Raw genomic sequence first — 27,484 nt, forward strand, 5'->3', positions numbered from 1 at the left:
CCTATCATAACAACACCCTCATTCATGTAATTAGTTAAATAAATCAAACCATGCCTTATCACTTCAGATGATTCATGAATTAGCAAGAAAACTTTACTAACAAATTTGTCCTTGCTTTGCCTGAGAATTTATGAATGATAGTAACTCAAAAATCATGTTTGTATTTATAATTAGCTTTCCGGTAAATTGATGTTGTTCGTGAGCTATTTTTTTAACTTACGAAGTAATAAAATTTATTTATTAAAAATCTTTGCTTATCAAAAATTATTTGTGATTTTCTTATTTCGTAAACTACATAGTAGGTAAATATAATTCTTTATAATGAAAAAATTAATAAACTGAACACTAGAACAATTTAAAAAGTTTAGTCCCTGTATACCTTTAACAGCATTTCTTTGATGTATTCCGATAATTATTCGTTGAGTGAGAAAAACACCAGCTCTGGGGTCGCCGATGCTATCTACCAATCGCCAACTTAAATCTTTAATTAGCGCTTGTGCACTTAAACCCCACGGCCCACGAGTCTCCTACTCTAAAAAGTAGATACTCTTGGGAACAAAATCGTCATTGGGAAAGACTCTTATATTTATTTTTTATTATTATTTACTGTACTACCCTGCCATCGTGTCCTGGAACTTTTTCTATCTCACAAATAAAAAAAAATGTTTTTCATTGCACCCACTAAAACTGAATGATGTGTTACGCGTCGGGAAATACGCCCCGGCTACATCGGCAATATTTTTATTTACAATATACATGGGCGAGCCTTTAGTTATAAGGTTTATTATTTAAGGTTAGTTATAATATTAGAATTATTTTTTACGTAATAATTGAAAATTTCATCTGGTCATGACTGGACATATAACTAAGATTTTTTAGAATTCTCAAGTGAGCAGAGAGAGAGAGGAAAGCTGCCCGCCCCACCATGTCACCATGGCAACGCCCTTGCCCGACTTATTAAAATTTAATTTAATTTGAAGAATGTAGAATTCGACTTTACAGATATCACCTTTAAGAAATAAAGGAATGAGAGTCGCACGTTGAAGCCACTAGACCAACACTGCTTCTTCCATAAAAATACAAGAATAAAACAAATTTAACACAAATACACATAAATTATATTAGAACATAAATGATCTTCCAAAGCAGAAAATTAAAACAAACAAACACATTAAAAACTAAAATTCAGAAAATTAATAATAAATAATAAAAAAGTAACAATAATAATCTTAACTAAATAAAAACATAAACCTGATTAAAACCATGATAAGGTTACGGTAACTTTAAAGACTGTTGTAAAACACATCAATATTAAAATATATATTAAATTTATGAAGTCTTTTAATTGTGATACTCGTCTTGAAATACAGGAGTCACACTTAGTGTTAAACGTATACATATCTAAGTTGTTTAATATTATCTATTAAGCTTAAGCATTTAATAAAAACTTAGGGGTATAATATAAAAGTCAAAAACTTAATTTGTATGAAAATTACAGTCGTGTCACAAATTTCATAATTCATCTTGACTAAACACTAACTATACTAACAAAAAAGTACACTACAATACTTGCAATATTTTAGTTTAACGAAAACCTTTTGAAAGGTATATAACATTACATTGATTGATAAGGTGAGATAACAAATGTCATTGATAAGATAACATACCAAGAATGCAAGGGATTGACAAATCTTTTTGAATTTAGTATCCGATGTGCGTTTGTATGCTTGCTAAACTTAGATATATAGAAATTATGCATTGATATGGTCTTATATTTTCTTCCCTTTCCTAAAAAGAGTTTTGTTTGCTTAAAGGGCTTGGCGTCTCCCACCGGGAATCTGCAAAACGATCTGAAGCCTGTCTTTTGCACACACCCACTAGCACATTGTCTAATTTACGCGCCTTAAAAAATACCACAGATTACAACAACATTTTTTTTACCTTATTTAATAATTATTTCTTAGAGATCTTAGTAAGGTGATGGTAATATATTTTATTAAAGAAAATTGTAAAGTATGTAATAAAAGTATGTTTCAGTCAGACGAACCCTAAAATACCAACCCAGTTCGCGGTGACATCATTTTTGACCACGTAATAAAATTTTGGCGAATGACGTCACACCTGAATTTATCAAAATATCGCTTAGTAATTAAAATTAGCATCAATAAACGTTTACTGAGCAGTCTTTTATTTCGTTTAATTGTTTCTTAACTAAATAAATATATTTTTTAATTTATTATCGTGTTTTAGACATATTTTCTGTAGTACATATAGTATATTTTCTGTAGGCTCTAGGTAAAGATGTGTTAGTGATGTGTGCAACATTATTAGATTCTTAATCATAATGGTCCAAGATCCGGCTGCAGGATTAACATAAACCAATTTTTAATTACATTTTTAATTAGGAGAATGTCTAACAAGTTGCCTGTACAAATTTAGCCGCTACTATTTTTAATGAAGTTATTTTTAATTGATTTTTGGGAAAACATTTCGATCACTTTTTATTTAAATAAAATATCGTTTACATTATAGCAATTAACATAAAAATTACGGGTGCCATTGATCACGTGGCCGCACTTCTTCCAGGTGTAAACAGGACTTCGATACATTTATACCTACGTTCATACATATTTTTTTCTATTAATTTTCATAAATATTTAAGGTAGAGTGAAAGAGAGTTAACGCATAACAACATTTGTCAGACGCGGATAGCGAATGCCGTGTGTGACGCTTTTCTCGACGGATTTTCACATAATAACCACACTGTTTTGTAATCCTTAATATATTATGTTTACATTTTTGTTTTATGCATCCATTAATCAAGGTATAAGCGATGAGTGCACTAAACCTGCAGACGGATCTTGTACTATAACTTCGTGTGTCAAAGATAAATAAGAACGCGAGTAATCAAACATTTAATTTAACATGGATACCATTAACAAAATTACTTGTAAAAGTTGACGTCCATAAAGGACAAACCTTGTACATTAGTAAATTATATTAATTTTATAAAATAGTCGAGCCGGCCTTAACCTTTATTTTTCGTTATTACATACGATTATATTTTTATTACTTCGTGACTATGTACGCCCTTCTAGCGACATCGCTCATTTGAAGGTCGTAATGTCGCCAATTTCGTCTACTCCTCTGTCTTCTGTAAGCCTTCAACTGAGTGATGGTGAGATTTAGAAACTGTTATTTATTTTTGATGCTGCTCTGATACGTTATAGAGGAGTTTTAGCTTAGTGGCAACAGTGACTATCATTCCTGAGGCCGTAGGTTTGGTCTCCGGCTGTGCATCAATGGGCTTTCTGTATATGAGCGCATTTAATATTCAATCGAACGGTGTAGGAAAACATCGTGAGGAGATTGGCTTATCAAGACCTGAAAAGTCAAAGGCTGATCACCTACTTGCCCATAACAATGAAAGATAATCATAAGATGTAGATATAAAACTAAAAAGTAACCACAGATTTTTTTATGAACGTAAACGCAGCATATCTGTGGATTTTGAGAAAATATCCAGCCTGTTTTAAGTGAGTTCAATGAGTGTGCAGAAGCACACACACATGCACGCACACTTTCCGGATACTTATTACAGTCAGCCACTACTCGGTTTGGGAGAAAGTCAGGAAATTTGAATTTTGAGTTCACACTTAAAGTTTTTCAATTCCTGGAACATGGCCATTCAGGATTTTATAAGTTTGAATGATATTACCTCTTAAATCGTCTACGCGGCCCTAAAATCAGAGGCAATAAAGCAAATTGTACCCTAATAGGCGCGTGTTAAGTCCGCTACTGCCGATTCGAATTACGTGCCAATTTATACTCACTACCATTGTCCCAACATTGCTACTGTTTTGAGAATAAAATATATAATGTTCCAGGAATTAGTGGTCGCTTTTAGTTGCCTACTTCCGAAGTCAACAATGGAATGCTTCCACTTACAAGCATATTAATATATTTTATGAAATAAGGATGACGGAAATATATGTACATTGCTGTCGCCAAGGATCCTGCCGAAACACTAGAAATCACTAGATTTTTAATAAAATAATACCACCGCGTCACAAATGTTAAGGTTTGTATGAAAATCGATATTTCGTGTCTACAGGATGGCAGAAAGCCAGGCGACGACAAGTCTTTCAGTCAGGCGACTGGAACCTTTCGCGTGGATGATATTAAAAACAAAAGAATTTATACACTTGCTAATATAGTGTTGCTAAATTGATTGGCTTTTGTTTTCGATAAAAACAATATAAACGTAACGTAGTGCTGTTATTTGCAAAAAAATAATACGTTTACATTTTTGAGCGCGTTGCTTACTTTTGCTTTACAAGGGGGGGGGGATGAATTGCAGGTAAATCTGATTACTGTATTAATGTAAACTTGAACGTTATTAATCTATATATATAAAAATGAAACCCATTTTCCGTTGTCACGACATCACGCCTGAACGGCTGGACCGATTTCGCTAATTCTTTTTTTATTCTGTTCGTTATTATCAGGAGAAAAAATATAAAAATAAGAAAATTGCGCGGAAAATTAGAAAATTTCAAATTACTTAACCACCATATAAAATTATTAAACTTTATTAATGTAACTTTAAGCCATTTGACATAGAATTGACTGAATGTGTGCTGCAAATATAGTCAAAGAGGATGAAAAAAAATGACATGTACATATTATGTTATTTCTTTTCGTATTAATGTAGCGAAATGTGAATAAAAGAAATAAATAGTATTGATAGAAGCCCAATTTTTTGTTCTTTTTTTGAGTCTTTTTCGTAGTCTTCATTACGGTCGTGCCTGCCTTGAAAAACCCTAAGCGATACGTCGACTTGCTGCCTCCGCACCACTCTTCAGCTTGTCTCAGAGCATCAGAAAAGAGATCATCATCATCTTTATTCGGTCAAGCCAACGAGTATATGGAGCCCTACTTCTGCTGCTATCTCTCTTGGTCATTTTTTGTTTAGTTTAGTTAAAAAAAAATTTTATATTTTATTTGACCAAGAAAATTTGCTTTATTTTATATTGAATGAATATTAGGTGTTATGGAAAGTCCTTGGCCTGTATTAATTATAGTCGATAATTAACATCGATATTATTAGTTTCACACACAGTTAATATACGTACCCACTGATTCTTACGACTCTTTAAATTATCATCCGATTTTTCACGAATTGGATTATTAAAGTTGTACCTGTCAATGTCATGTGCGTTGCATTGTCAAGGGTTAATCTGTTAAAACTGACTAAACTGATATATTTACACATACACACATCGTGCAATGAAACATTTCAGTATCCCTAAGTAAAAGTTTTCTGGAATCAAGTAAAAGAAGCTGAAAGAATTATAGGTATGTTTTTGAGAATGGAAATTAATTTTTCCTGTGGTAACTAACCGCAGCTGTCTGTCTTGTTGTTATCAGTCAAAGTTCACACGGTTCGGTGTTTACACTTTACACGTTTTCTCATTATTATTAATCACCTTGACATACAATTTATCGTAATAATAATTTTGTTTTTATTTTATTGTATACCTAAATAAAATAATGTCATTCAATTAATTTTTCTTACTAATGACCGAACACATCCTTTTTAATATGAAATAATTTTATTCGGTATACAAAAATAAAAGTGCTTTCTTTATCACTAAACTTCGTAATTATTATAAGTGTTGTGACTCTGTTCTTACTGTATATATTTTTTTTGGATTCAGCTTTGTAATTTTCATATTTGGAGCTTTAAGTGCACGATAAATTATAGTTTTTTTTCTTCAATTTATCCCTAATGGGAAAGGCAAAGGACTTTAGTCCATACAGCCAACGATAAATTATAAATTTCGATACATGAAACAATATTACATTACCAGACCATAAAAACAATATTACAATGGTAGATTAATTTTCTACTCTATGCATAAATGTATTTTTTTAAACTATTAACAAACCTACATAAAATCTATGGCCAGTATCTATGTTCAACCATGTCAAACAGGTCCGACATCCAAGGTCAAGAACTGAAGACCGCCCGAACATGTCATTATATTAATTTGTTCGAATATGAACTTGTCATCCTCGACATTATATACAAGGCTTTCATTATACATAAGTGGTAAATAACATAATTATATAGCACAGGAATTTTCTTCTTACGCAGTTGCGAACATTTTTCACTTAATTTGCAAATTTACAAATATTTCTATCGGTTATTCCTCCTGTCCATGAAATGGTTTCTCCTTATAAATGTAAAAAATGGCTATATTGTTTTTTTGTATATCACCTTAAGTGCGTGATCAAAAATACCGCAGGGTAGATGCGTTTCCTACGCATGATGAGCTAAAATGATTATAGTCAGATGCTTGTTGGACTATGCTATTGTAAGGGTATGCCATCTGCATGCACGATAGCTTATTTTGTTGTAACAAACTCCTTGACCTAGTGACCTAGCTGCAGAGCAGTTTCAGACCCTTTCGAGTGCCGACCATAGAGTTCAACGGACTTTCCTTTATAAACGAGCTGTCGCATTTATAACTAATTATGAAATTATGAAGGTTCTATGGTAGAAGAGAAGTGATGATAAAGCAACGCCATTTTTAAAACTTGGAGCTATAGTAGTAAATAATATTTAGTTCTATTTGAAGATAAGTCAATATTTAAAACTGTTTACCAAGTTTAAGAGCACAGACAATAATATTCTAATTTAATTCAAATTATGCTGGGTTCGTGCCGTGAAGTAATTCTAATGAAATTCGGCTCGCTTGACAATCGATCAATAATGTTCGAATTCACACATTGCGTTAAAATACCGTCTAATATATTGCTTCGTATCGAAATGCATTTTATTACTTTTTTATGTAAATAACGCGATAAAAAGTTTTTGTTGCTACACATATACATTTTTAGAAATAATTTACTATATATCCTATGGTTAGGCGAAATTTAAAAACATAAATAAAATAAATATATATATATATATACGTACCTCTACAATTCACAATTAAAATCACAACACCTTTATTACAAGATTCGAACTGTCGTAAAAGCAATGTTTTAAATTTTTTTATGTTATAACACATAAAAGCAAAGTCTGAAGAAAGGTATATACGTAAACAATTTAGTTTTGTGTCATATTCGGCATGTTTTTAGAATAAACATTGAAATAACACAATCAAACGAACAAATCGATAGAAACGCAAACGAAGACCGCTCCTCCTTGATTTGAAAAACATACTGATACAGACTAGAAAGCTTTTAAGTTTCAGGGTACAATCGGCTATCGCTGCCAGTTTGACAATGTACAATTGACGGCGTTGCTTTGACATTATACATGTAATTGTAATATGACAATAAATTACAAATTACAATTTACAATACCGCGCAAACTGCAAACACCGCTGGCTGCGAAATATTACGCATTGACCACGGATTTTATAATAATAATTATTCTTACATTTTTAATTCTATTTATTTGTTTTTTTTAATATGGCTGAGAAATTGGAGGATCTGAATCTGCCACTTACAGTGGTCGGGAGAATAGTTAAAGAGGTTCTACCCGAGGGTGTTTCTATTTCGAAAGAGGCTCGGACTGGTTTAGCAAAAGCTGCATCTGTTTTCGTTCTATACGTGACATCAGCTGCAACGAACACAGTAAAACATCACAAACGAAAAGCTTTAACAGGTCAAGATGTCCTGGAGGCCATGGCTGATATAGAATTTGAACGGTTTGTTGAACCACTACGAGAGGCCTTAGAACAGTATAAATTAAACGTTTCTGCAAAGAAATCTGCCGGCAAGAAGAAAGAAGACGAAGATGTAGAGATGGTAGATGAGGAAGCTTAAAATTGTGAAAATGAATAAAGACGAATTGTGATACTGGGTCATTTTGTAAAATGTGCAGTTGTACAAATTGGTGATTTGTTAAATATAAGGTTAAACTTTGTTCACTCTTTTCTATAATGAAGTTATTTTATTTGAAGATCAAGCAGGATAAAATTCTAAATGGTAGTAATGTTGTGAACTGCCCTGGCCTATGTGTAAGCAATTACAAATAGTATTATCAAGTGAAATAAAAGATAGTGATTAATTTAATTATTTTATTAATGAATAAAATTTTCAGACATAATCTTGAATTACCTTTAATTTGCAACTACACCTATATTTACATAAGAATTACTTAAAACAAAATATGTATATGCTTGTTATTTGTCACTATGTAAAACTAGTTTTTGTACGAGATTGACAATGTTTAAACTGAGTTTTTGTTTTTGAGTCTATAAAGACATAAAAATTCTTGAACTACAATTGATTTACATATTTATGATAAACATATACTATTGGTTTATATTGATACTATTTTTAGACTGATTTAATATCCAAATATTTATTTTTTACTATATTTTTAAACAATACATTTTAGAAACAAATTAATTTAAAAAATGTAAATTGTTAAAATGGGTTTGGTGTCACACAATTTTTATAATATTGTTAATTACCATCCAATTCATAGGTTACAAAAGTGTTACTAAATACTTTCGCTTTCAATTTTTGAGTCACCAAAGTTATTTTGTCAGCAAAATAATTTTTCTGTATTCAACATTCAGATAATTAAGATTTCACCATTAAATATATTATTTACATCAATATTTCCAATAAAATGAATGGTGTCTTGTTAAAGCTACAACAGTTATTATGCCATATTTAATGGCTACAAGCTATTCCCAAGACACAACATAAAAAATAATTTTGACTCCTTATAATTTGTTGTGATTCTTAATCTAAAAATAAAACAAGGTAGGTAACTATATAATATATCTTAAATTTGTTAAAGGTTGGTGTTCTCTTTCTTACATCTAATAATTTCGAAACCTACACCTATTAAAATTTTGAAATCGAAAAACTACAAGCTATCTTTCCTTACTAATTAAATTTTACAGATAACAGCCAATTTTTCAGTCCACTTGCCCTAAGTGAAATTTGGCAATATCAGAAGTGTATAGCAGAATGCAAGTATATTTCTAATTTTTTTTTAATAAAACTACATTTTTGTAATTTAATTCGAAAATTTTGAAAAGCCTGATCTATAAGAGAGATCTAGTATGGCTATACTATGGTTTCTGTTTGTAATAGACTAAACTAATCGGTAATGTAAGTGAATAAGAATAGTTACTATCTATTTCATTTAGTCTCAAATTTTTGTATGTGTACTTAGCTATATAGGCATTTTCAAGACCTAGCAAGTGCCATAATTAATATACTTGAAACAAACATTACTTGGGTGGTTTTAAGAAAACAGAAAATTTCCAATAATTCAAATAATTTAAAAATAACTAACCGTGCAACTAAAGGAGTATCAAAAATGAAATTAAAAAAACAAAAAATCAAATTAAAATTTTATTACAAGAGTAAATTAACTGGATTAAAGCATTACATTGTATTAAGAATTTAATAAAACATACCACACTTATGTTTTGCAAGAATAAGCTTTGTCGGTACTACAAGTGGTAAGTACTACAACTATCCATAAAAATGTTTCATATGTTTTGGTATGTTTTATTATTCAAGTGTCATCTTAAATGAAAGTGCTGTGTGCTAAAATACAACCAGAGAGATAATCTCACGAAGGAAAAACTGAAGTTGTTACGGTATAAATATGACGAATTAAACTAAGAACTAGACTGGCTTTAAGACACTTTTGCCTTAATTATATTTAATTCCATTTGAAGTCATGTTTAAGATTAAACTAACTTTTAAATCTGCCATAAGTCATTAATTAACATGTAGATAAATGGAACTGTAACTTTAAGCGCTGTTTTACTATTATTGTTTATAGAAAAGGGGGCTAGGAGGCTCATCTGATGTTTAATGATACTGGCGCCCACGGGCACTCAATGCTAGAAGTCTCGCGAGTGCGTGGCCAGCATTTAAAAATTGGTAAACTCGTTTCTTGAAGGATGCTAATTTGAATTGGTTCGGAAATACATCAGTGGGCACCTGGTTCCAAAACACCCGCTCAGTTGTAGAGCGACGCACGTCAACTGTCAAGTTGACAGATGTTGAATATCATATTTACTTGTATTATATTATTAATAATGACATTACATAAATCATTCTGACTTTCGAATGTATTCATCCCGTAACGAACGTCAGATTTCTAAACATGCAAATCAAATAAACAACACAGTTAATAAATAAACAGTCCATATCGAGTCGAAGCCTCGTTACACCAAATACATTTCAGTTGAACAAACTAAAATGTAACATTTTAGTTCACTCAACTAAAATTGAACTAAACTAGTCTATAATACAATTGACTAACACTAATTGGAATTTTATATATTTACAAAATAAGCAATTTAATATTTTCTCGGTTACTATAAACTATTCATATTATAACGATCCTACATTCTGACACTTGTGTATTAAAAAAATGGCCAATGACAATTTTGTTTGCTTGAGGCTAGCTGCTCCTAAAACGTCTCTTGCGCGTTATCGTAGACACAAATGTCAAAATATAGTTTGTCTTTTTCATACATTGTTGGCTTTAAATGAATCACATATCAATAAATACTTTAAAATGCCGTCGCATCTAAATCACAGTAACGTCATATGAAAATAACGATTATTTCAACGTTATAGCTAGAAAGCCTAAATCGACATAATTAAACGCTTTTAATAACATTCATATAGATTTATTAATTTTTATTATATAAGAATACATTTATTGAATAATTCAAAATGAAGTACATTAATTTTAAATAAATTCATTATAAATTGTCGTAGTGTACGATTGAAACTCAAACATATTCCTGTCCTTCTCATGTATACGTGTGTGATAGAGACAGAAATATCTGTTAAATTAGCTAAACTCCCATTAAATATTCACTAACAGGCAAACTTGTCGGAGATTGCATTAGTATTTTTTTAGAATTCATTAAAATCACTGGATTAATTCCTACAGACAACGAAAAAACCAGATTAAACAGTTTTTTGCAAGATATGTTTTAAGTTTAAAATTTTTGTCATCTCATCTTAAAACTATTTATCCAACTTGAGAAAAGGATGCTTTAATTATGAGAATAGCAAACTATGTCACTGGTTCAAAATTTGCGTAATCTCAACAAGTTTGCGAATAAACTAAAATATTCTATAATTTATTGCTTCAATGTCATCCATGGAATGGAGTAGGGCAGTGCTATAACATATGTGTTAATTGTTTTGCAAACATAAAGATTTAAATACTGCGTTCCTATAACTCATAGGTATACGATAATTACATATTTTTATTACCTCTGCGGCATTTTAATCTATGCTATGTTATCTGTGCAAAACACAGGTTATGGTTACATAGAAATACCCCATTCATAAAAAACAGTCTATACTCTGATTTTCAATTCCGTAGAATTCTGACATTTCATAGGTGTTGCTATTGTGTGTAGTTAAAAATTCTCCTCCGAAAAATTGATACATTCACTAACAAATAAAATGTATGTTTCGACTCGTTTTGAAATTGCCCGGCCAAAAAGTTTGCAATCTTTGACATGTCAAAAAATTATAGCCGTCAGAATTCTAAATCTAAATATTTACTTACTCAGGTGAGATGATACAAAAATAAAACTGTTTAATAACAAAATTTTAATATCCAGAACATCGATTAAACTTTAATTACTTCATTTTATTCTTTGCATGCTGCCCATTAATTCCAGGTTTAGCAAACCTTTTTAATAAAGTAAAATGTTTTCTTTACTTGTGCGTTTTTTACATTTTGTGATGAAAAGGAACGTAATTATCACTCGCCGTAAAACTGTTTTTAAAGTGGAGCCATTTAACAAAATAGATACATTCACATGTATGTTTTGACTCGTATATGTTGAACGCAAATGTTCAGACTCGTATTGAAATAGCCCGGCCAAAAAGGTTGTTATCTCTGACATGTCAAAAAATGATAGCTGTCAGAATTCTACGGAAATATAAATTGGAGTATAGCGGCACCGTCACTGGTGAATGGCAAACTGATTTTTTTATCTTAATACGGGGTAGGATAATTTTTTTGAATCCTACTAGGAACGCAGGTAATTAGAAAAATATTTCGATTAAAATAAATAACGGCCAATCGTTATAACTCCATCAAAATATATTTGATTTGAATATCTGAAAATATAACTACGCTATAGAGATTGGCCGCAACTATGGGTAACTAGTACGAGGCCTCGTGTCCGGCCAAAATATACAGATCGTTCCCGTCTTCGCCTGAGAGCGTGTTGTTTTGGAGTACGTGCGATTCTAGTACTACAACTCTGAAATAAATTATTAAAATAATTACATTAATCCGAAAATAATAGAAAAATTAAGTATTTGTTTAGTTCGGTGTTCTTTTAAGTGTGTTAAAGTAATTAAATATATATTAATGTAAATATGGAAATATGGAAATTATATGTAAAAAAGGCTATTTGACAAGATTTTAAAGACCATTTCAGTTATTTTTTACAGAACTATACCCTTTAAATATTTATTTTTAATTATATTAATTGATTTTAAAAATTAAAATTAAATATTCACAATTACAAGAATTAGCCAAATCGCGTACGTACGATGCTTGTTAGTACGTAAGCAAACTTATGTTTTTTTCGTATAAATTAAACATTTTTTTAATAACACATATATTTTATTACAATCAAAATCAATCATCGAAGAAATTAAACTCCAAGTCAGTTCAATAAGACGATGAAACACTAAAAGCTTTCATCTTTGATTCGACTACTTTGTGACTGGGTCACGTGACTCGTTATTTTACTCCAAAACCGCTTTTTATATGTTTTCTAACAATTACTTTCAAAAACACTTTATTTTCGATACTGTCAAATAGCCTATTATATATAATAATTTGTGTACGACACTAAAAATATACGTTATTCCCAATACCATTGCCATAAATTAAAAAAAAAAAAGTCCCAATGACAAAGCAATGTATACGTATGGTATACGTCAATACTAACTTGTCGTGTCCGACTAGTCGGTATGCGCGCGAGTGGTCGACTATTTCCTGAGTGACGTCAGCGTTCCTCAAGGACCGACCTTGCATGCCGTTGCGGTGGAAGGCCAGCACCGAGTCCGCCAGACACACTGAACAGTCAAAAATATTAAACAACTCGTATTTTCTAAAAGCACTAATGTCAGCGACTCAATTACAAGGAAGAGTCTTCAGAGGAGTTGTTCGGATTAACACCAGTTTCATTACATGTTAAGGCAGAATATACCATCAACGTCCGTTCCACAACTGAACTTTCTTTAAGGCACCACCAGGCAACCAGCTGCCCACTGAAGTGTTTCCAAACAATTTTACTTAGGGTCTTCTAAGAAAAGAGGGAGCCAACTCCTAAGAAGCCGCCAACACACTTGCGAGCCATCTGGCATTGAGTGTCCATAGGCGGCGGTATCACTTAACATGAGCCATATGCCCGTTTGCCCACAGTTCGATAAAATAATAGTTTTATCTGAGGTCATAGCTTTGATTCCCGGCTATGCTCTTATTGACTTTCTATGAATTTCCCTCTTAAATAAAATCACAATTTTAATGATACTCACATATGCTATCAATCTGGAAGTCAAACTGCAGTCTTTGCGGCAACTTGCTCCTCCGTCTATCGTCTTGCCGCCGGGAATCGAACCCGGGAAGCACCGGGATTATGTCCACTACGTTTTCGTGACACACTAGTACCTGGAATTTTAATGAAATCTTTCAAATGCTCGTTATACCTCAAGTAGTTTCTTTAATAATTATATACGATTATTATAATAAATGTTTTTATTCAAAAGTAAGATATACCATCTGCGTATGATATGTTTCCGAGAAATTTGTGGACAAACATACGGAACACATTATGTAACAGGTCACGTTTTAAAAGCCTACTTTTTTAATCAGTATGAATTTTTTTACTGACATGTTGAGTAGACATACTTAAAAAAGATGGAAGAAGAAGTGATAAAAAAATATTCTTGCCCTTTTCTATTGTTACAGAGTTAATTATTTAAAGGCAAATTTACGGTCAATATACGGTCAGCAACGACACTCACCGCATCCTTATTCAGCTGATGCACAGCCCTAAGCGTGTGAAGCCTCTCAGGCCTCGGTATCACGGTGTTGGAGCCCCCAGGGCGAACCTCCAGCTCGTCCGAGTGGAACCAGCTCGCACCTTCAATATAAACAGGAATTTCTATCAGCAAACATTAAATGTTACTTTCCAAAGTACCGATAGCAAATTATTACAGTAGCGACTTTTTTAATACCAAAGAGTACGGTCAGAAAAAACAGCGTATTTTTTTCTGAAATCTTTTTTATTAAATTAACTTTGATCGTAGGTCTTAAATTTAAAAAGAGTTTTTTTTATAATTACAATTGGTAATCAGGGAACGGAGTTTCCATAATATATTTTTCTTACCCGAGTTTATATTAATTAGATTAAGCCGTATAGGTTTCCTGGTGACGCCAACACAAAGAAGTGGATACTCCAGTTCCGGAGTTATGATTAACTCGAAAGCGAGTAACGGCGATGGTAGAACACATTCGATGTTCTGAAATTTATACGAACTATTTATTTAATTATAAGTAATCTAACAGCTACTTAATACATATTATTATACAAAATACAAATACAATACACAAAGCCAAAACTATATTTAGATTTTTCCTTTGGCGCTTTAGGGAGTAATGATGATGAGTAATGTTTACGATGCGCGCGCACATCTTCGCAAAAAACCGACACCCTGAAGTTAGCTATAGTTAACATTTTACTTTTTTCTATTGTTAATGTTATTTTTTCTAAAACGTAGAATAAAATCTTCAAAAGATCGCCAAAGAAGTTCTTTGAAGAAGTTGTGTTTCTTTGCTTACTTCAAGAATTCAATGTATTTGGGCCCAGAGATTTAGTTGCCTATTTAGTCTTCGTTTAATACATTTTTGAAAATTTCACAATTTAGCTTAGTCAACTATGTGCAAAACAAATGATTAAAATAAACGACAGATTTTTTTGCCAGTCCACCTCGTTTTTCGCCATATGAGAATTAGCTGAAAATATGTTTAGAGTACTTAACACAATAAAGTATTTATAATTTAATTTATTTAAATGTGGCACACGGCCTTTTGCGCTACGCTTACAATGCATAAAATTATCGTTCTACTTAGCCTCAAGTATGACAGTTTTAAGTACCTTTAGCAGCATGAACTTCCGTAGAGGGTCGTACCACTGCATGAGGAATAATCCAGCGGGTGTGGCCCCGCACAGGTACTTGTATCCATTGTATGGGTTACGGACTACTGCACACACTGTACAGCCTGGAAATAAATCATAAGAATAAGTATTGAGCTGAGGTTTCCTAAGCTATTGCATAGATTTTATCGCGGGCTTTGAGCGCGGCGACTGAAACAATAAATTCCGTAACGAAAATAAACCTAACACACGATGATGTAATATAGGTGCGGCCAATACGCGTTAGAGCGGGAAAGAACGCATACTGCGACTCACATTGGTCTGGCGCTATAATACTAGCATAAGTTGATATACAAGAAATTTGAGACACAAAACAAATAAAATAATGTTAATATTACCCCTGGTGTCAGGTACGCGCGTGGAAGGCGCGAACCGCCTGGGTAGAAGCCGGGGCGGCAACACGCGAAGGGATCTGCCCGCCCCCGCCCGCCCACTGCCCGTTAACACCAACAGCTCGTGCCGGTAGAGGCAGGGGGTTTTACCTGTTGACATACCACTTGTTAAATATTCAAAAACATATTGTACACTTTCGTCTCGTTCCGTCAAATAGTTTGTACTCTGTGACAGAAAGAGATGGTCTCTCATAACATTGTTAAACAAATTAGTTTTATATTTCAGGCTGTTTCTTTATTTTTCTATATTGAATACTGTTTGAAATTAAACTGTTAATCGTTACGATAACTAAACGGGTGCGTTATAAACACATAATATAAACCACAATAAGTGAGATATCTGTTTCTACTTTAAGTTTAGTCTACTACTACATTAAATAAACATTATTCATCAGTCATTTCAAAAGATTGATGAAATGACTAAATAGCATACTTCTATGAATAAAATGGTATCATTTTTATTGAATTTTATGGATGCAAAGAACTGAATCCTCGGACGCATATGCCAATCAATTGGAAGAGATAGATGCGGCGCAACCGTACAATGAGCGTAACAGGACAATGAGTCATGCTTTTCCGTGTGTGCAGGCGACTTTCATGCATTTATTGGAACGTCAAAAATATTGGAATTATACACAATTTTATATAAATAAACAATGAAAAACATATATTTATGTACATACCAGAAAGCGACATGAGAACATCTTTAATGACGTGCATCCAAATCGTCCTTCGAGGACAGAGTTGGTCCATAGCAGTCTCATGTAGCTCGTTCAAGTTTAACGTGTAGATACCCTCCTCCGCACCTGAACAAATCAAAGATTTTCAAATACCGGATAATACTGTACTGTACTGTTTTTCGTATTAGGTTCTTACAAATCACAACTTCTTTATTTATATGTAATCTTACAGCTAACATATTATAAAACAAAACACTTGGACAATATACAAAGACAAAACATAGATAAACAATATGAAACTGAAAACATAAGTAGACATAGACAAAAAAAAAAAAAGAAAACTGAAATTAAACAAACGAAAACTACATTTTCCTAGTGATGGATATATATTTCCCATCTTCGCACAACAGCATAAAAAAACGAATACGTCTCGTGTGAAAATTTGTCAAAAACCATTGTATTATTACGACATACAATATGATGTTTGTTGTATAAAACAAAAAAACATAATTGTGACTCCTATTTTACTAAATGCACAGGAAAACATATACAGTCAAATCCGTTTACGATGTTATATTGACCAAAATCGATAGTCCCGGATGAACTCGGCCAAAAAGGCCGGCAACGCAAGCCCTCTGGCATTGAGTGTCCATGGGCGGTGATATCACTTAACATCAGGTGAGCCTGCTGCCTGTTTGCCCCCTGTACTTAAAAAAAAAATGAATGCCTTTAATGTCGTTATAACAGATTCTGAATTTATTAAAAACCGACTTAGATAGGTGAGCAATTGTTCCGTACTATATCTTATATATTTTAGCGTATCATATGCCCGCGAGATTAATTATTTATTTATTCAAATACATACACTATTCGTATAGTATAGTAAACCAATACGATCAATTAAAAATTTAAGTAATAAAATATATAAAGTAATTGTGTGGTTATTATATTATTTAATTATGAAACTACGGTAAAAGTGAAACTTATTTTCACATTATAGACATTTAGCTAAAAATGTTTGTAATAATATTCCATTAAGCGTATAAAATCGCTTTATCAATCTTAATTTTATAATTGGAATTATAATGGGACTAATAAAAGTAGACTAAGTCTCCAACTAATATTTTTATTGAATCCTGTGTCTTAGAGAGTGTGACATACATAATACTTAACAATTATTTAGATTATATACACATATTAAAATAGCGTGGAACACTGGCACAAATAAATAATAGTCTATACACTACACGGTCAGCTGCTGCGAACTATATGCGCCGCCATATTGGCCTTGGCTGCTATGACGAACGCCTTTCGCTTTATCCCTACTCCGCGGCCGACCGTCACGCGACATGCGCCACACAGACCAAAAAGTTTGAGACGATGCAATAAAAGTTTCACTTTAAAAGTAACATATAAATAAGATGCATTGCCACAAATCTATTTCTTGGCTTCCGACTTTTCTTACCTATGAGAATATGCTGATCCCTGGTGTCTGGATGTATCCAGGATGCTGTGCAGTTTATCCGAAGCGGACAACCATTGAATACCTGAAATGAAATTAGTATTTTATTTATTTATTAGACTATAATCGATCTAATAAGAACCTTTTGAATACAAAACATTTATTATACAACAAATATTTAACTTAATATTAGTTATTCCAACGAATTGTTTTAATAACTTAAAAATCAGATAATACGTTAATGTATCATCATACGAGGGTAGTCGCCAAATGGTGAGGGTAGTTGTCAAAGTTACCTTAGAGAAACAAGCGCCCATGTGCACTTTGGGTGTAGGCGGTAGTCCGTTGGGCGCTGGTCGCACTGGGCTTCGACCTCGTCTACCCCGAGCACGCCGAGGAGGTACTGGCGGTGTACTGCTACCTGTCACACAAACTGTTACTATTACTTTTATCACTGATGCATGAAACTTTTTGGTAACATGAGGGTAAATTTTTTACGGAACGTCACGAATCTGTGCAGCGTTTTTGTCCAAGAGAAAGGAAGAGAGCGATTGAGAGAAAGGGAGATCGAGAAAAATACACGCTATTGGTATTTATATAAACGAATATATTATATTCGTTTAGTAGTTACATATTAGATCTTTAGATGGAAATTCTGTGGCATAACGTCTTGTGCAGTAAACGCAGATTTTTTTTAAGCATTTATAATTTCATTAGCACGTATACAGGGTGAATATAGATATACAAATGCATGAATTGATCATATACTGGTACATGATCATCTATTGGGGCTTTTACCTTAGTAATCATTAATTTACAAAGTTTCACTGCTGACACGTGTACTTTGTAGGCACGCACTTTTTTTATAGTTTCTACTTAGTCAAGTTTCATACTCGTGCATTATAATCATAGAATCATCGAAAATGTTGAACATCTCGAACACCCAGTGACTTTTACTTAAAACTTTTCGAACCATCCGCCTTCTACCTGCACATATTATTATTGATACTTTTATTTCCAGATTTTGTAAAAGTAAATTTAATTAAATCCAGAACGAAAAAGTTTTCATATATATTTTATTATTCAATAAATTTAATCTCACAAGGTTATTAAACAATTTTTGAATATGTATGACCAATTAAAACGTCTAAAACTAAACAGTGTGAAATTAGAAAATTTACGATTCTTATGCAGTTCAGGTAATTATTTCCAAATTAATTAGTCACACACGACTGTGAAAAATAAATTAATTCAAGCGAAACAGTATCATATGTATATAAACAGTAAACACTGATGGGAGAGCAAACAATCAACAAAACAATCTTAAACCAAGATGAAGTTCACAGCAATTTTTATCTGCGTTGTCATGTTCGCTACGGCATTTGTATCTGTGACTGGCGAAGGTAATGTTTCAAGTTTTATTAAAAACTCTATCATATCCTTCCGATCATGCGTGTTCATCCAGAGAGATTATATATCACCCTACACCATTCTGTTGGCTGATTCTGTATATGTAATGTTTTTTTCATTATTCTTATATCTTCTTTTGCGATATTGATAGTACAACTGTGAGTACAAAGCTTAAGAAAACACTTTTTTAGTTAGGCTAATCTTTAATCTATGGTAACCTATCAAACAACTAGCACTGGCCGTATAAACAATAATTGATTTCTTTTCACAGGTCTTGCAACAACCACTTGTGCTTCAAACTTGGACTGCAGAGATCAATGTCAACAAGTTTGTACACCCCAAAGAGTTGATGGCCTATGTTCCAAATATAATCCAACCGATGTGTACGGATCTTGCTACTGTACAATTGTGTGATTGTCAAAGAAGAATATATATATAAATATATATATACGATATTATATGTCCTTTTTATTACGCAATGTGGTAGAATATTTTTTTATAATAATAACAATGCTTCAAGAGTTTCGAGATCCAAATGCCAAGTGAACCAATTTTTTCTAGTCACTCTCCTTCGCCATTCAGGGAACTTAGAAATATTGAGTCAAATCAGTAAGTAAGTTTGTCGGAGTAGCTTTATATGCCATAGACGACGGATCTCCACTTGCTAGGGTAAAATACCATTTAGGGCGTCGGGACGTCACGATCCCATCGCTCACTGGTGAAAGAACTCCTTTTTTTCACCAGCGCAATCAGTCAACATTCGTACTAGGAGGGGCCAGTGGTAGTGTTGTTGTCGATTAAACGCGTGTCTGTATAGATCCCATAGCGGAAATGGTAAAACTGACCAACTCAAACACGTTTATGTACATTTAAAGATTTTATATCTATGTTTACGTTCAAATATCACAACAGTAATATGAATAAAAGTTATTTAGTTTCAGCGCAATGAAATTATTCCCAAAAAAGACGTTGACTGTATTATATGTTAAACAAATGAACAAATTGTCTATGACTCAAATATTTATATATAAATAAATCATCAAAATCGGTCCGGCCGTTCTAGAGTTATAAATGACGTACATTGTTATTTAGATACAGAACTCACCTTCAGCATCAACTTTCGCCTTGTCCCGTTGACTATCTGATAAGCTTCGTTGCCGTTGGCTCGTTTTCACCTCATCATCCTTCAACTCTTGGCTCGACCCACCGTCCTCCGCCATCTTGAAAATCTCGTCTACCGACGAAGTTTTCCGCTTACTACCCTCCAATTCACACTGACAGAACTGATTCAAGTCTATCCCCGCCGTGACCGAATCCGAATTGTGCCTATTATGCCTCTTTCTATGCTCCTGTACATCCATGTTCAAACTTATATCGATCTTCCGACACAGCTCATCATCCGAACCGCCATTTTCAATCTGCCCCGAATCCGATATTTGTAAACGATTTGCGATCTGCAGAGCGCGAAAATTGCTTACAGAAATCTTTTGTTTCTTGCATACCTCACAGATGACAATCCCCGAGTCTTGATTTTGGTTCGGACAATGCCGATAATAGCTTAGGATGTCACCGTTCGAGTTGCAGGAGTCACAGGAACACTTCGGTGCGACAGAGCGTTGCAAATCACTAAGAGTGTTCACGTCTTTTGATTCGGGTTTTGGGCACAGCCCACACTCACAATTCGAGTTGATTGGAATTTCCGATTCCTGATGATCGGCGTACATTATTTCGTCTTTCTTACACATTTGTTCGTTTATCGACGCCGAAGAGGAGCCGATGGGCGTTTGAAAGCTCGTTAAACTTTGATAGACGTTCGTTGAAGAATTATTTAAAAAGTTCTGCTTCAGCTGTATGCATTGGGAGAGGTGGTGATCGTGTATTGACAGATTGTTGCCAGCCTGCGACATGGCTGCCGTATCTGCTGTTAGAGGTAGTGTCGCCCTGTAATTGGATGGAAGTGGTTTTAATACGGATAATTCAGGCCATGGTCGGAGTGCTGTTAGCTAAAGCTAGGGTTATGTTAGACACTTCAGGCGTTAAATAACAAGTGGTGCAGGAAACGTATAAAAAATGGTAAAACTATGTTAAAACTATACCTGGGAACTCCAGAACTATTTATATATAAAGCTCTATAATCTATACATTCACATAGTCTATGTAATAGACAAATTTAAGCAGCATTTTATATTACCATGCTAAATACTAAAACACTTAGATAGTGCTATGTACATGCAAAATACAGCTTACAATTATCGCTATATAGAACTATTTATCTAACAGCATGTAACCAATCTGTATTATATATGTATTAAGCAAAAATAATTCAGGAACATATACTACAAACATCGAAATGCAAAACCTCGTTGCCAAATTACTGGTAGCTATAATATTCACATAATACTAAACGACAGATTTTTCAAATGAAAAGATTTAAAAAAAAATATGTTACGTTCCCTGTACGGAAATAAACTGATAAATGGATAGATTTATATAAATAAGTCTTTCATTATTAACAGGATTGTGACCTAATGTGGATTTAGCTTGCGATAGGTAAACTTCCCACTCAAAATATAACTTTATCCTAAAAGTTACTTTAAGATATATTTTTTTTTTCTTAAAATATTACGTACGGCGTTTCGTATATGTGGAAAAAATACAAGATTTTTTTTAAATAGATATTTCATGTTTTCCATTTTAAAGTATGACGCAAAGAAGATTATATGAATCATTGTTTTCGAAAAACAAATGCACGCGTAAATAGCTGTAAAAAAAATCAATTTGGAATTCCCAACCAAAGGACATATGTACAGTACATACACACATACATAGACATATGTATACCTAACGATTTAATGACAAAACGGGGAGCTATTAGTTATCCTGACTGTATAAATACATATTTGAACAGAAAGTTATACATAAAATTTAGGCTACAAAGAAGTTTTAAAATTCTAAAAATCTGTCGTTACATAGCAAGTAGCAACCATCTACCAAACACACAGGTCATGCAACGTTTACCTGAGCATTAACTCTTCGTCAATATACTGTAAGAGGCTCCTAAAACAAGAGAAATCACATACAAACATCTGCAAAAGCACATTTAGCCTTTGATTCGTAAACATATATATGTAGACGACTTATTTGTATTCATATAAATAAAATGTCAGAAATTAATGTTAAATGTAAGCATTTTATTATTTTTGTTAAATTTTTTTATTATTTTTCGTTAATTGCGTATGAAACTAAAAAAAAATTGAGTTGAGAAAAATCAAATATAAATTAGAGTTGATAATATGAAGCGTAAATATGTTAATTCTATTTGCGTTGAACAAAAGCTATACATCACAATGCAATGACTTAATTTGAAAATGTTCAAGTTCTCCTGAATATAAGTTCCCCTTACGTAAAACATGCACATTTGTCTGTAAAAATGCTTTTCCACACAGTACGATCAAAATGATATCTGTAGATTTTAATTTCATAAAAATAATAACATGACAGCGTAAACTGGAACGACGCGTTGGTTGGTTTGCTGTCGACCAATCATAGAGGCTCGACACTGACCGACATTTACTTTGACCAATCACAATAAATCGCGCCATTTCGTTTTAAATTTTAAACTAGTGTTTCCCAAAGTTATATTATGTACCCACTTTAGCCTTATTAAAATTACTATGCCCCCCCCCCTTCTTCAACATAGTTTTTAATTTTTTATCTTTAAATTGAAAAAACAATACTTATCATTTCCTTTTTAAGAAGAAATTACTAGAATTGTTAAGACATTAATTTATAAGATACACAGTAGAAAGTAAAACATATAATGAAAAACTTTAATTTTAATAAATTTTCGTATTAAAATCCCCCCTTTAAGAATCAAATGGCGTGTGGGGCGTGGGACGTTGGGAAACACTTCTCAAGACCATGAAGTCGATTACAATTAATCTTGCACTTATTAATCGATTACAAAATGTCAACGAAAAATGTATGGTTTTCTAGTATATATAAAAATTTATGATTCAACATCATATTGTATAATCAAAAGCTACAGATACCGATTGCCTAGTCTAGACTAGTTGATAAGATTGAAAACACCACACCAAATCGAAAAACTGCCAATTCCACTCGAAAAAAAAAACAACGCAAATGTCAAAAACAACGGATTTTGACCTAGAGTACCTCAAACTCATTCTCATAATATCATCCCCAGTGATCACCCGACACCACTTGCTATAAGAGAAAATAATATAATAAATACATACATATATGTTCCATTTATTTTGTACAAGTTTAATCAATACATACTTTTCACTAGTAGATATCGAGTCTGAAGATAACTCCTGAGTAAGGGGATTGTGTTTGGGACACGTCATTAGTGATGCGACGCTCCACTCTTCACTGGTTTGTCTATGGTATGCTGGAAATATTTTATATTTATTTACGTGTAAATTGCCTATAGGACGAACAAAAAAAAAAAGAAAAAGTCTCTTCCAGGTAAACCGTGCTAAAAGAGTAGTACAGATAAGGAAAAAAAGAAATAACATAATATCCTAACTAATACAAATATAAATATTATAATAATATGTAAGAATTAAACTAATATAAAATAAAACAACTTCAAACCTATATAGTTGAAACAAAAACGAAAATTCGTGTACGGCAATCATTGCAAGGTTACGTAATATGTATGTATGTATGATAGTAGGATATGACATAGACAAAAGACTCTTCAACTACAGATATATAACTCTGGCGTAGGTATAAACGTCTAAATACATGATTGACTAATTGGCTTTTAATTACTGTCACGTTTAAAGTAATCGTAAAAAAACTAAAGAAATGAAGTCGTCTAATTACAATTTTTATTTATACAAAACCACTTAAAAATAGTTAGCCGGAAAGAATCTAATAGGAGATATGTATAACTTTGTAAACAAAGATTATTTTTGTATGTTTTGTCTCGCAATCCTAAATTTATTATCTTAAATATTATTTAATTCCAACAAAGATATACATACAGGTCATGCTAATAACCTAAGTTTCTGTCAGTTAAAGCCCTAAAAGTAAACTTAACTAAAATTTTACAACTGTAAAAGTCAATTTATTGCTAACTGACATAACATTTAACGAAACATACACACAGAAACGCACAAAATAATTATTATTAAAACAGAAAAATATGGAAATAAATAAATAAGTACATTTTATATGAGTACTCGCTCAGCATTATTCTGCATATTTTAATAAAAATAAATCTCACCATTCCGTTTAACAGTATCCCCGCTGTTATTGAGGTCTGCAGCGAAATTGATAACTTTAGGCATAGAGGCGAGGCTGAGGTCGTCTTCCGCGTCCAAGTCTATGATGGGTGAGTCGTCGTATACGCCGCTACGACGATCGCGACTTTCCTCCATTAACCTACAAATTAATTCACTTGAAAAATTCTCACTGATGAGAACTGATGTCACAAACGCCACATGTGCCTGACAGAAGCCGTTGAGCGAATGTTACATACACAGAAAGTTCATTGATGCACAGCTGAGGATTGAACCTAAGACCTCAGGGATGAGAGTCTCACAATGAAGCTACCAAGAAAAACATTTTCTTGAATGCCTACCGAACTCTAGATGCTGTCATAATGTCGTCGTCAACCAAACTCCTAGGCCTAATGTTGTTCGGAGGCTGGTCTGCCAAGACACGCCTTCCGCCACGCCCCGTGTGCTTCGATGCTATACGTTGTGGCACATTGGATATCGCCTGTAAATAATGTTTAGAATAATTATGATTTTTAATATTATGTACTTATTATTTAGGTAGTTAAAACAAGGAAGGAATCGTTCAAGTTATTTTTATATAATAGGTGGGAAAAGGAGCGGGACGCCCAAAAAGGAAGTCGTCACAGCCCATATACACCCATTACTGGAGAGACACATTTTAGTGGGTGCGTTGCCGGCCTTTGCCAGGGATATTACCCACAAAATGCATTTCGGGGATTCCCACAAAAAAAACGTTTATGTAATATTTTTGACAGCTTTATTTATTTTGCTGGTAACACGAAGGGGGGAATAAATTTCAGTAAATTTGCTTACGTAATAATTCAACAAACAAACAAAAATATCTTTATTCATATAGGTTTAACAAGTACAATTATGAACGTCAAAAAAATTAAATTAATTGTGAATTTACATTTACTGCCAGTTCTCAAATCAAGGGCGTAGAACGAAAGAAAAGAACTGGCAATAAACTCTCCGCCACTCTTTTTAATCACCAAGTTTTTTGAAATTTAAAAGACACCCTACATTTAAAAAGTAAAATTAAGGATTTTTTAATTAAAAAATTTTGAACAATTAATAAAAATACGTACTCCATCTTCGTCCAACTCCTGATTATTACAATGTGACGGAGGGTTTGAATATTTCTGAAGGAGATCTATCGCCAGTCTCTTGTTCATCTCTTGTTGGAAGAAAGGGTGCTGCAATTGGTTATTTTTATTATTACTAACAGATATATGTATATAGACTTTATATATTCAAAACTATATATGTATATACAAATTCAATACTATTAAAATTTGGTATTAATATATAAATAAAATAAATCAATAGCGCTACAACCTTTTTAGGTCTGGGACTCAAATTTCTGTATCTGTTTCATGATCGTTTCAATCAACGTAATAGATAGTAGGTGATTAGTCACCTGTACCTAACTCAGGCCTTCGACTATGTGCGTGTAAGGCAAGCCGGTTATTTAAAATGTTTTCCTTCATTCAAACGAACATTAAATGCCTTCAAATAATCCAATTTATTTTTATTTATTACCCATAAAATATTTTATGAGTAATAATTTCTTGACATTTTTTGGCTCTTGATTGATTTTACCTTGTAAAGGATTTTAGCTTTCTGTTTCAGACATTAAATTTTGTCTTCAATGTCTGACACAGACATGCCAGTTGCCTCTGCAGTGTAAAAAAAACTTGTTAACCTGCAACAATTTATCAGCGGTGGGTCTCTTCTTGGGATTCTTGGTGAGAGCAAGTTTGAGAAATCCATGAAATAGTTGCGACCAGCGCTCTCTCTCTTTAAGCTGCGGGGGTTTGAACCCCGACTTCGACATCAGAAACAACACCCTCATTGGATGGAGCTCGAACATCGGAGGCTGGAGCTCTGCTAACTCTGAAAATATATATTACATACAAAAGCTTGATAAGCCATAAATTTTAATGTATAGAACATTGAACAAGCCTCCAATAATTAATAGCTTTTTAATTATTTTCAAACTAAACTTACCAATAGCAGTGATCCCACAGGCCCAAATATCACACAGCTGATTGTAACCACCCTTCCGTTCCACTGCTGCCACCTGAAAATATATTTTTTGGGCAATGCAAAAAAAAAACACACTGTGTGTGAACTCGCACATAGAATACATTGTTTTGTATATTATTATTTTCTAGCAATTTTGACAGATTCAGGTAGATTGAGAGAGTGAAATGATTTGGGAGACAAATAGACTATTATATACCTATTATATTACCTTCCAAAAATTGAAGACAATCTTTTTGTATTAACTTCTTAATCACCTTCCAAGATATTATTGATTCCTGGATTTCTTTCAGTTAAAAGTTAATAAAAAGCAAGATTTCTTTATAGGAAGAGTATTTAGACCATACGTTTTGCCAACAATTATAAATAATTTTATTGTTCTTATTATTATGACATTAAGATAATTAATATGACATCTGCACGCCTATTATTATTAATTTAAAGTCACATAAGGCGTAGCCAAACAAAAGATTACCTCAGGCGCCATCCAGTACGGAGTTCCAATAAAGGACTTTCGTTTGTTGATTGTTGCCGTGATTTGAGCTGAGACTCCAAAATCGGCCAACTTCACATCACCGCATTCCGTTAGAAGTATGTTGGCGCCCTTTATATCCCTGTAAATTCACAATATTATATTCAACTTTTAAATTTAAAAGATTCTTTAGGAAGGAGATTCTTCCATTCTCAGAAGGGAGTTTTCCTTTCTCTAAGCGTTTGTCTATGGTATCCTGTAAACAATTACAACACTTGTGTGACACTGAAGAGAGTGAGGAAGGCAGAGACAGTGTAGAAGCTGCTCTATTACTCAGAGCACTTATTGAAGAAATATTGGGCTGGGGAAATAACATTTGAGACATAAACAGGAAACAACATAATAATGAATCATGCCGGATTATCGTGTTGCTTGATCGGAAGCAGCAAGGAAAATGGAAGGGTAGTGAAGCAAACCTAACGA

At 32.9% G+C, this 27,484-nt stretch overlaps 3 protein-coding genes and 1 long non-coding RNA gene across 14 annotated transcripts in view; 2 read left to right on the forward strand and 2 right to left on the reverse strand.

The window, feature by feature from the left end:
- Positions 1–7,229, reverse strand: part of LOC110999376 — a 40,871-nt gene extending 33,642 nt beyond the window's left edge. For all 6 annotated transcript variants that reach the window (XR_006750404.1, XM_022268396.2, XM_022268394.2 and 3 more), the window contains exon 1: positions 6,986–7,229. The gene's annotated coding sequence lies outside the window, so the exon portion shown is untranslated. The remainder of the gene's footprint in view (positions 1–6,985) is intronic.
- A 136-nt stretch (positions 7,230–7,365) lies between these two features.
- Positions 7,366–8,125, forward strand: LOC110999377 (DNA polymerase epsilon subunit 3). Its single transcript, XM_022268399.2, has one exon. The coding sequence runs from the start codon at positions 7,486–7,488 to the stop codon at positions 7,840–7,842; it is 357 nt and encodes a 118-aa protein (XP_022124091.1). The 5' UTR covers positions 7,366–7,485; the 3' UTR covers positions 7,843–8,125.
- A 1,255-nt stretch (positions 8,126–9,380) lies between these two features.
- The window catches only part of LOC110999385 (mitogen-activated protein kinase kinase kinase kinase 5), a 31,948-nt gene continuing 13,844 nt past the window's right edge, over positions 9,381–27,484 (reverse strand). The window contains exons 4-23 of one of the 6 annotated variants that reach the window (XM_045629670.1): positions 27,005–27,143; positions 26,494–26,566; positions 26,189–26,379; positions 25,572–25,679; positions 24,825–24,964; positions 24,468–24,625; positions 23,513–23,624; positions 23,387–23,437; positions 22,229–22,267; positions 20,316–21,151; positions 18,097–18,221; positions 17,804–17,885; positions 16,342–16,464; positions 15,605–15,748; positions 15,207–15,331; positions 14,439–14,571; positions 14,074–14,192; positions 13,585–13,717; positions 12,996–13,122; positions 9,381–12,296 (exon numbers count right to left, since the gene is read on the reverse strand). In XM_045629670.1, the coding sequence (XP_045485626.1) occupies positions 12,197–12,296; positions 12,996–13,122; positions 13,585–13,717; positions 14,074–14,192; positions 14,439–14,571; positions 15,207–15,331; positions 15,605–15,748; positions 16,342–16,464; positions 17,804–17,885; positions 18,097–18,221; positions 20,316–21,151; positions 22,229–22,267; positions 23,387–23,437; positions 23,513–23,624; positions 24,468–24,625; positions 24,825–24,964; positions 25,572–25,679; positions 26,189–26,379; positions 26,494–26,566; positions 27,005–27,143 (3,058 nt within the window). In that variant the 3' untranslated portion in view covers positions 9,381–12,196. Of the gene's footprint in view, positions 12,297–12,995; positions 13,123–13,584; positions 13,718–14,073; positions 14,193–14,438; positions 14,572–15,206; positions 15,332–15,604; positions 15,749–16,341; positions 16,465–17,803; positions 17,886–18,096; positions 18,234–20,315; positions 21,152–22,228; positions 22,268–23,386; positions 23,438–23,512; positions 23,625–24,467; positions 24,626–24,824; positions 24,965–25,571; positions 25,680–26,188; positions 26,380–26,493; positions 26,567–27,004; positions 27,144–27,484 lie in introns of all 6 variants that reach the window. The other 5 variants (XM_045629669.1, XM_045629672.1, XM_045629671.1 and 2 more) reach the window with 5 other exon arrangements.
- Positions 18,969–19,668, forward strand: LOC123689473. The gene is made up of 2 exons (XR_006750449.1): positions 18,969–19,203; positions 19,482–19,668. It is a non-coding gene; the product is annotated as an uncharacterized LOC123689473 (long non-coding RNA).

The sequence above is a fragment of the Pieris rapae genome, chromosome 9 (genome assembly GCF_905147795.1).
Source record: "Pieris rapae chromosome 9, ilPieRapa1.1, whole genome shotgun sequence".
Classification (NCBI taxonomy): Eukaryota; Metazoa; Arthropoda; class Insecta; order Lepidoptera; family Pieridae; genus Pieris; species Pieris rapae.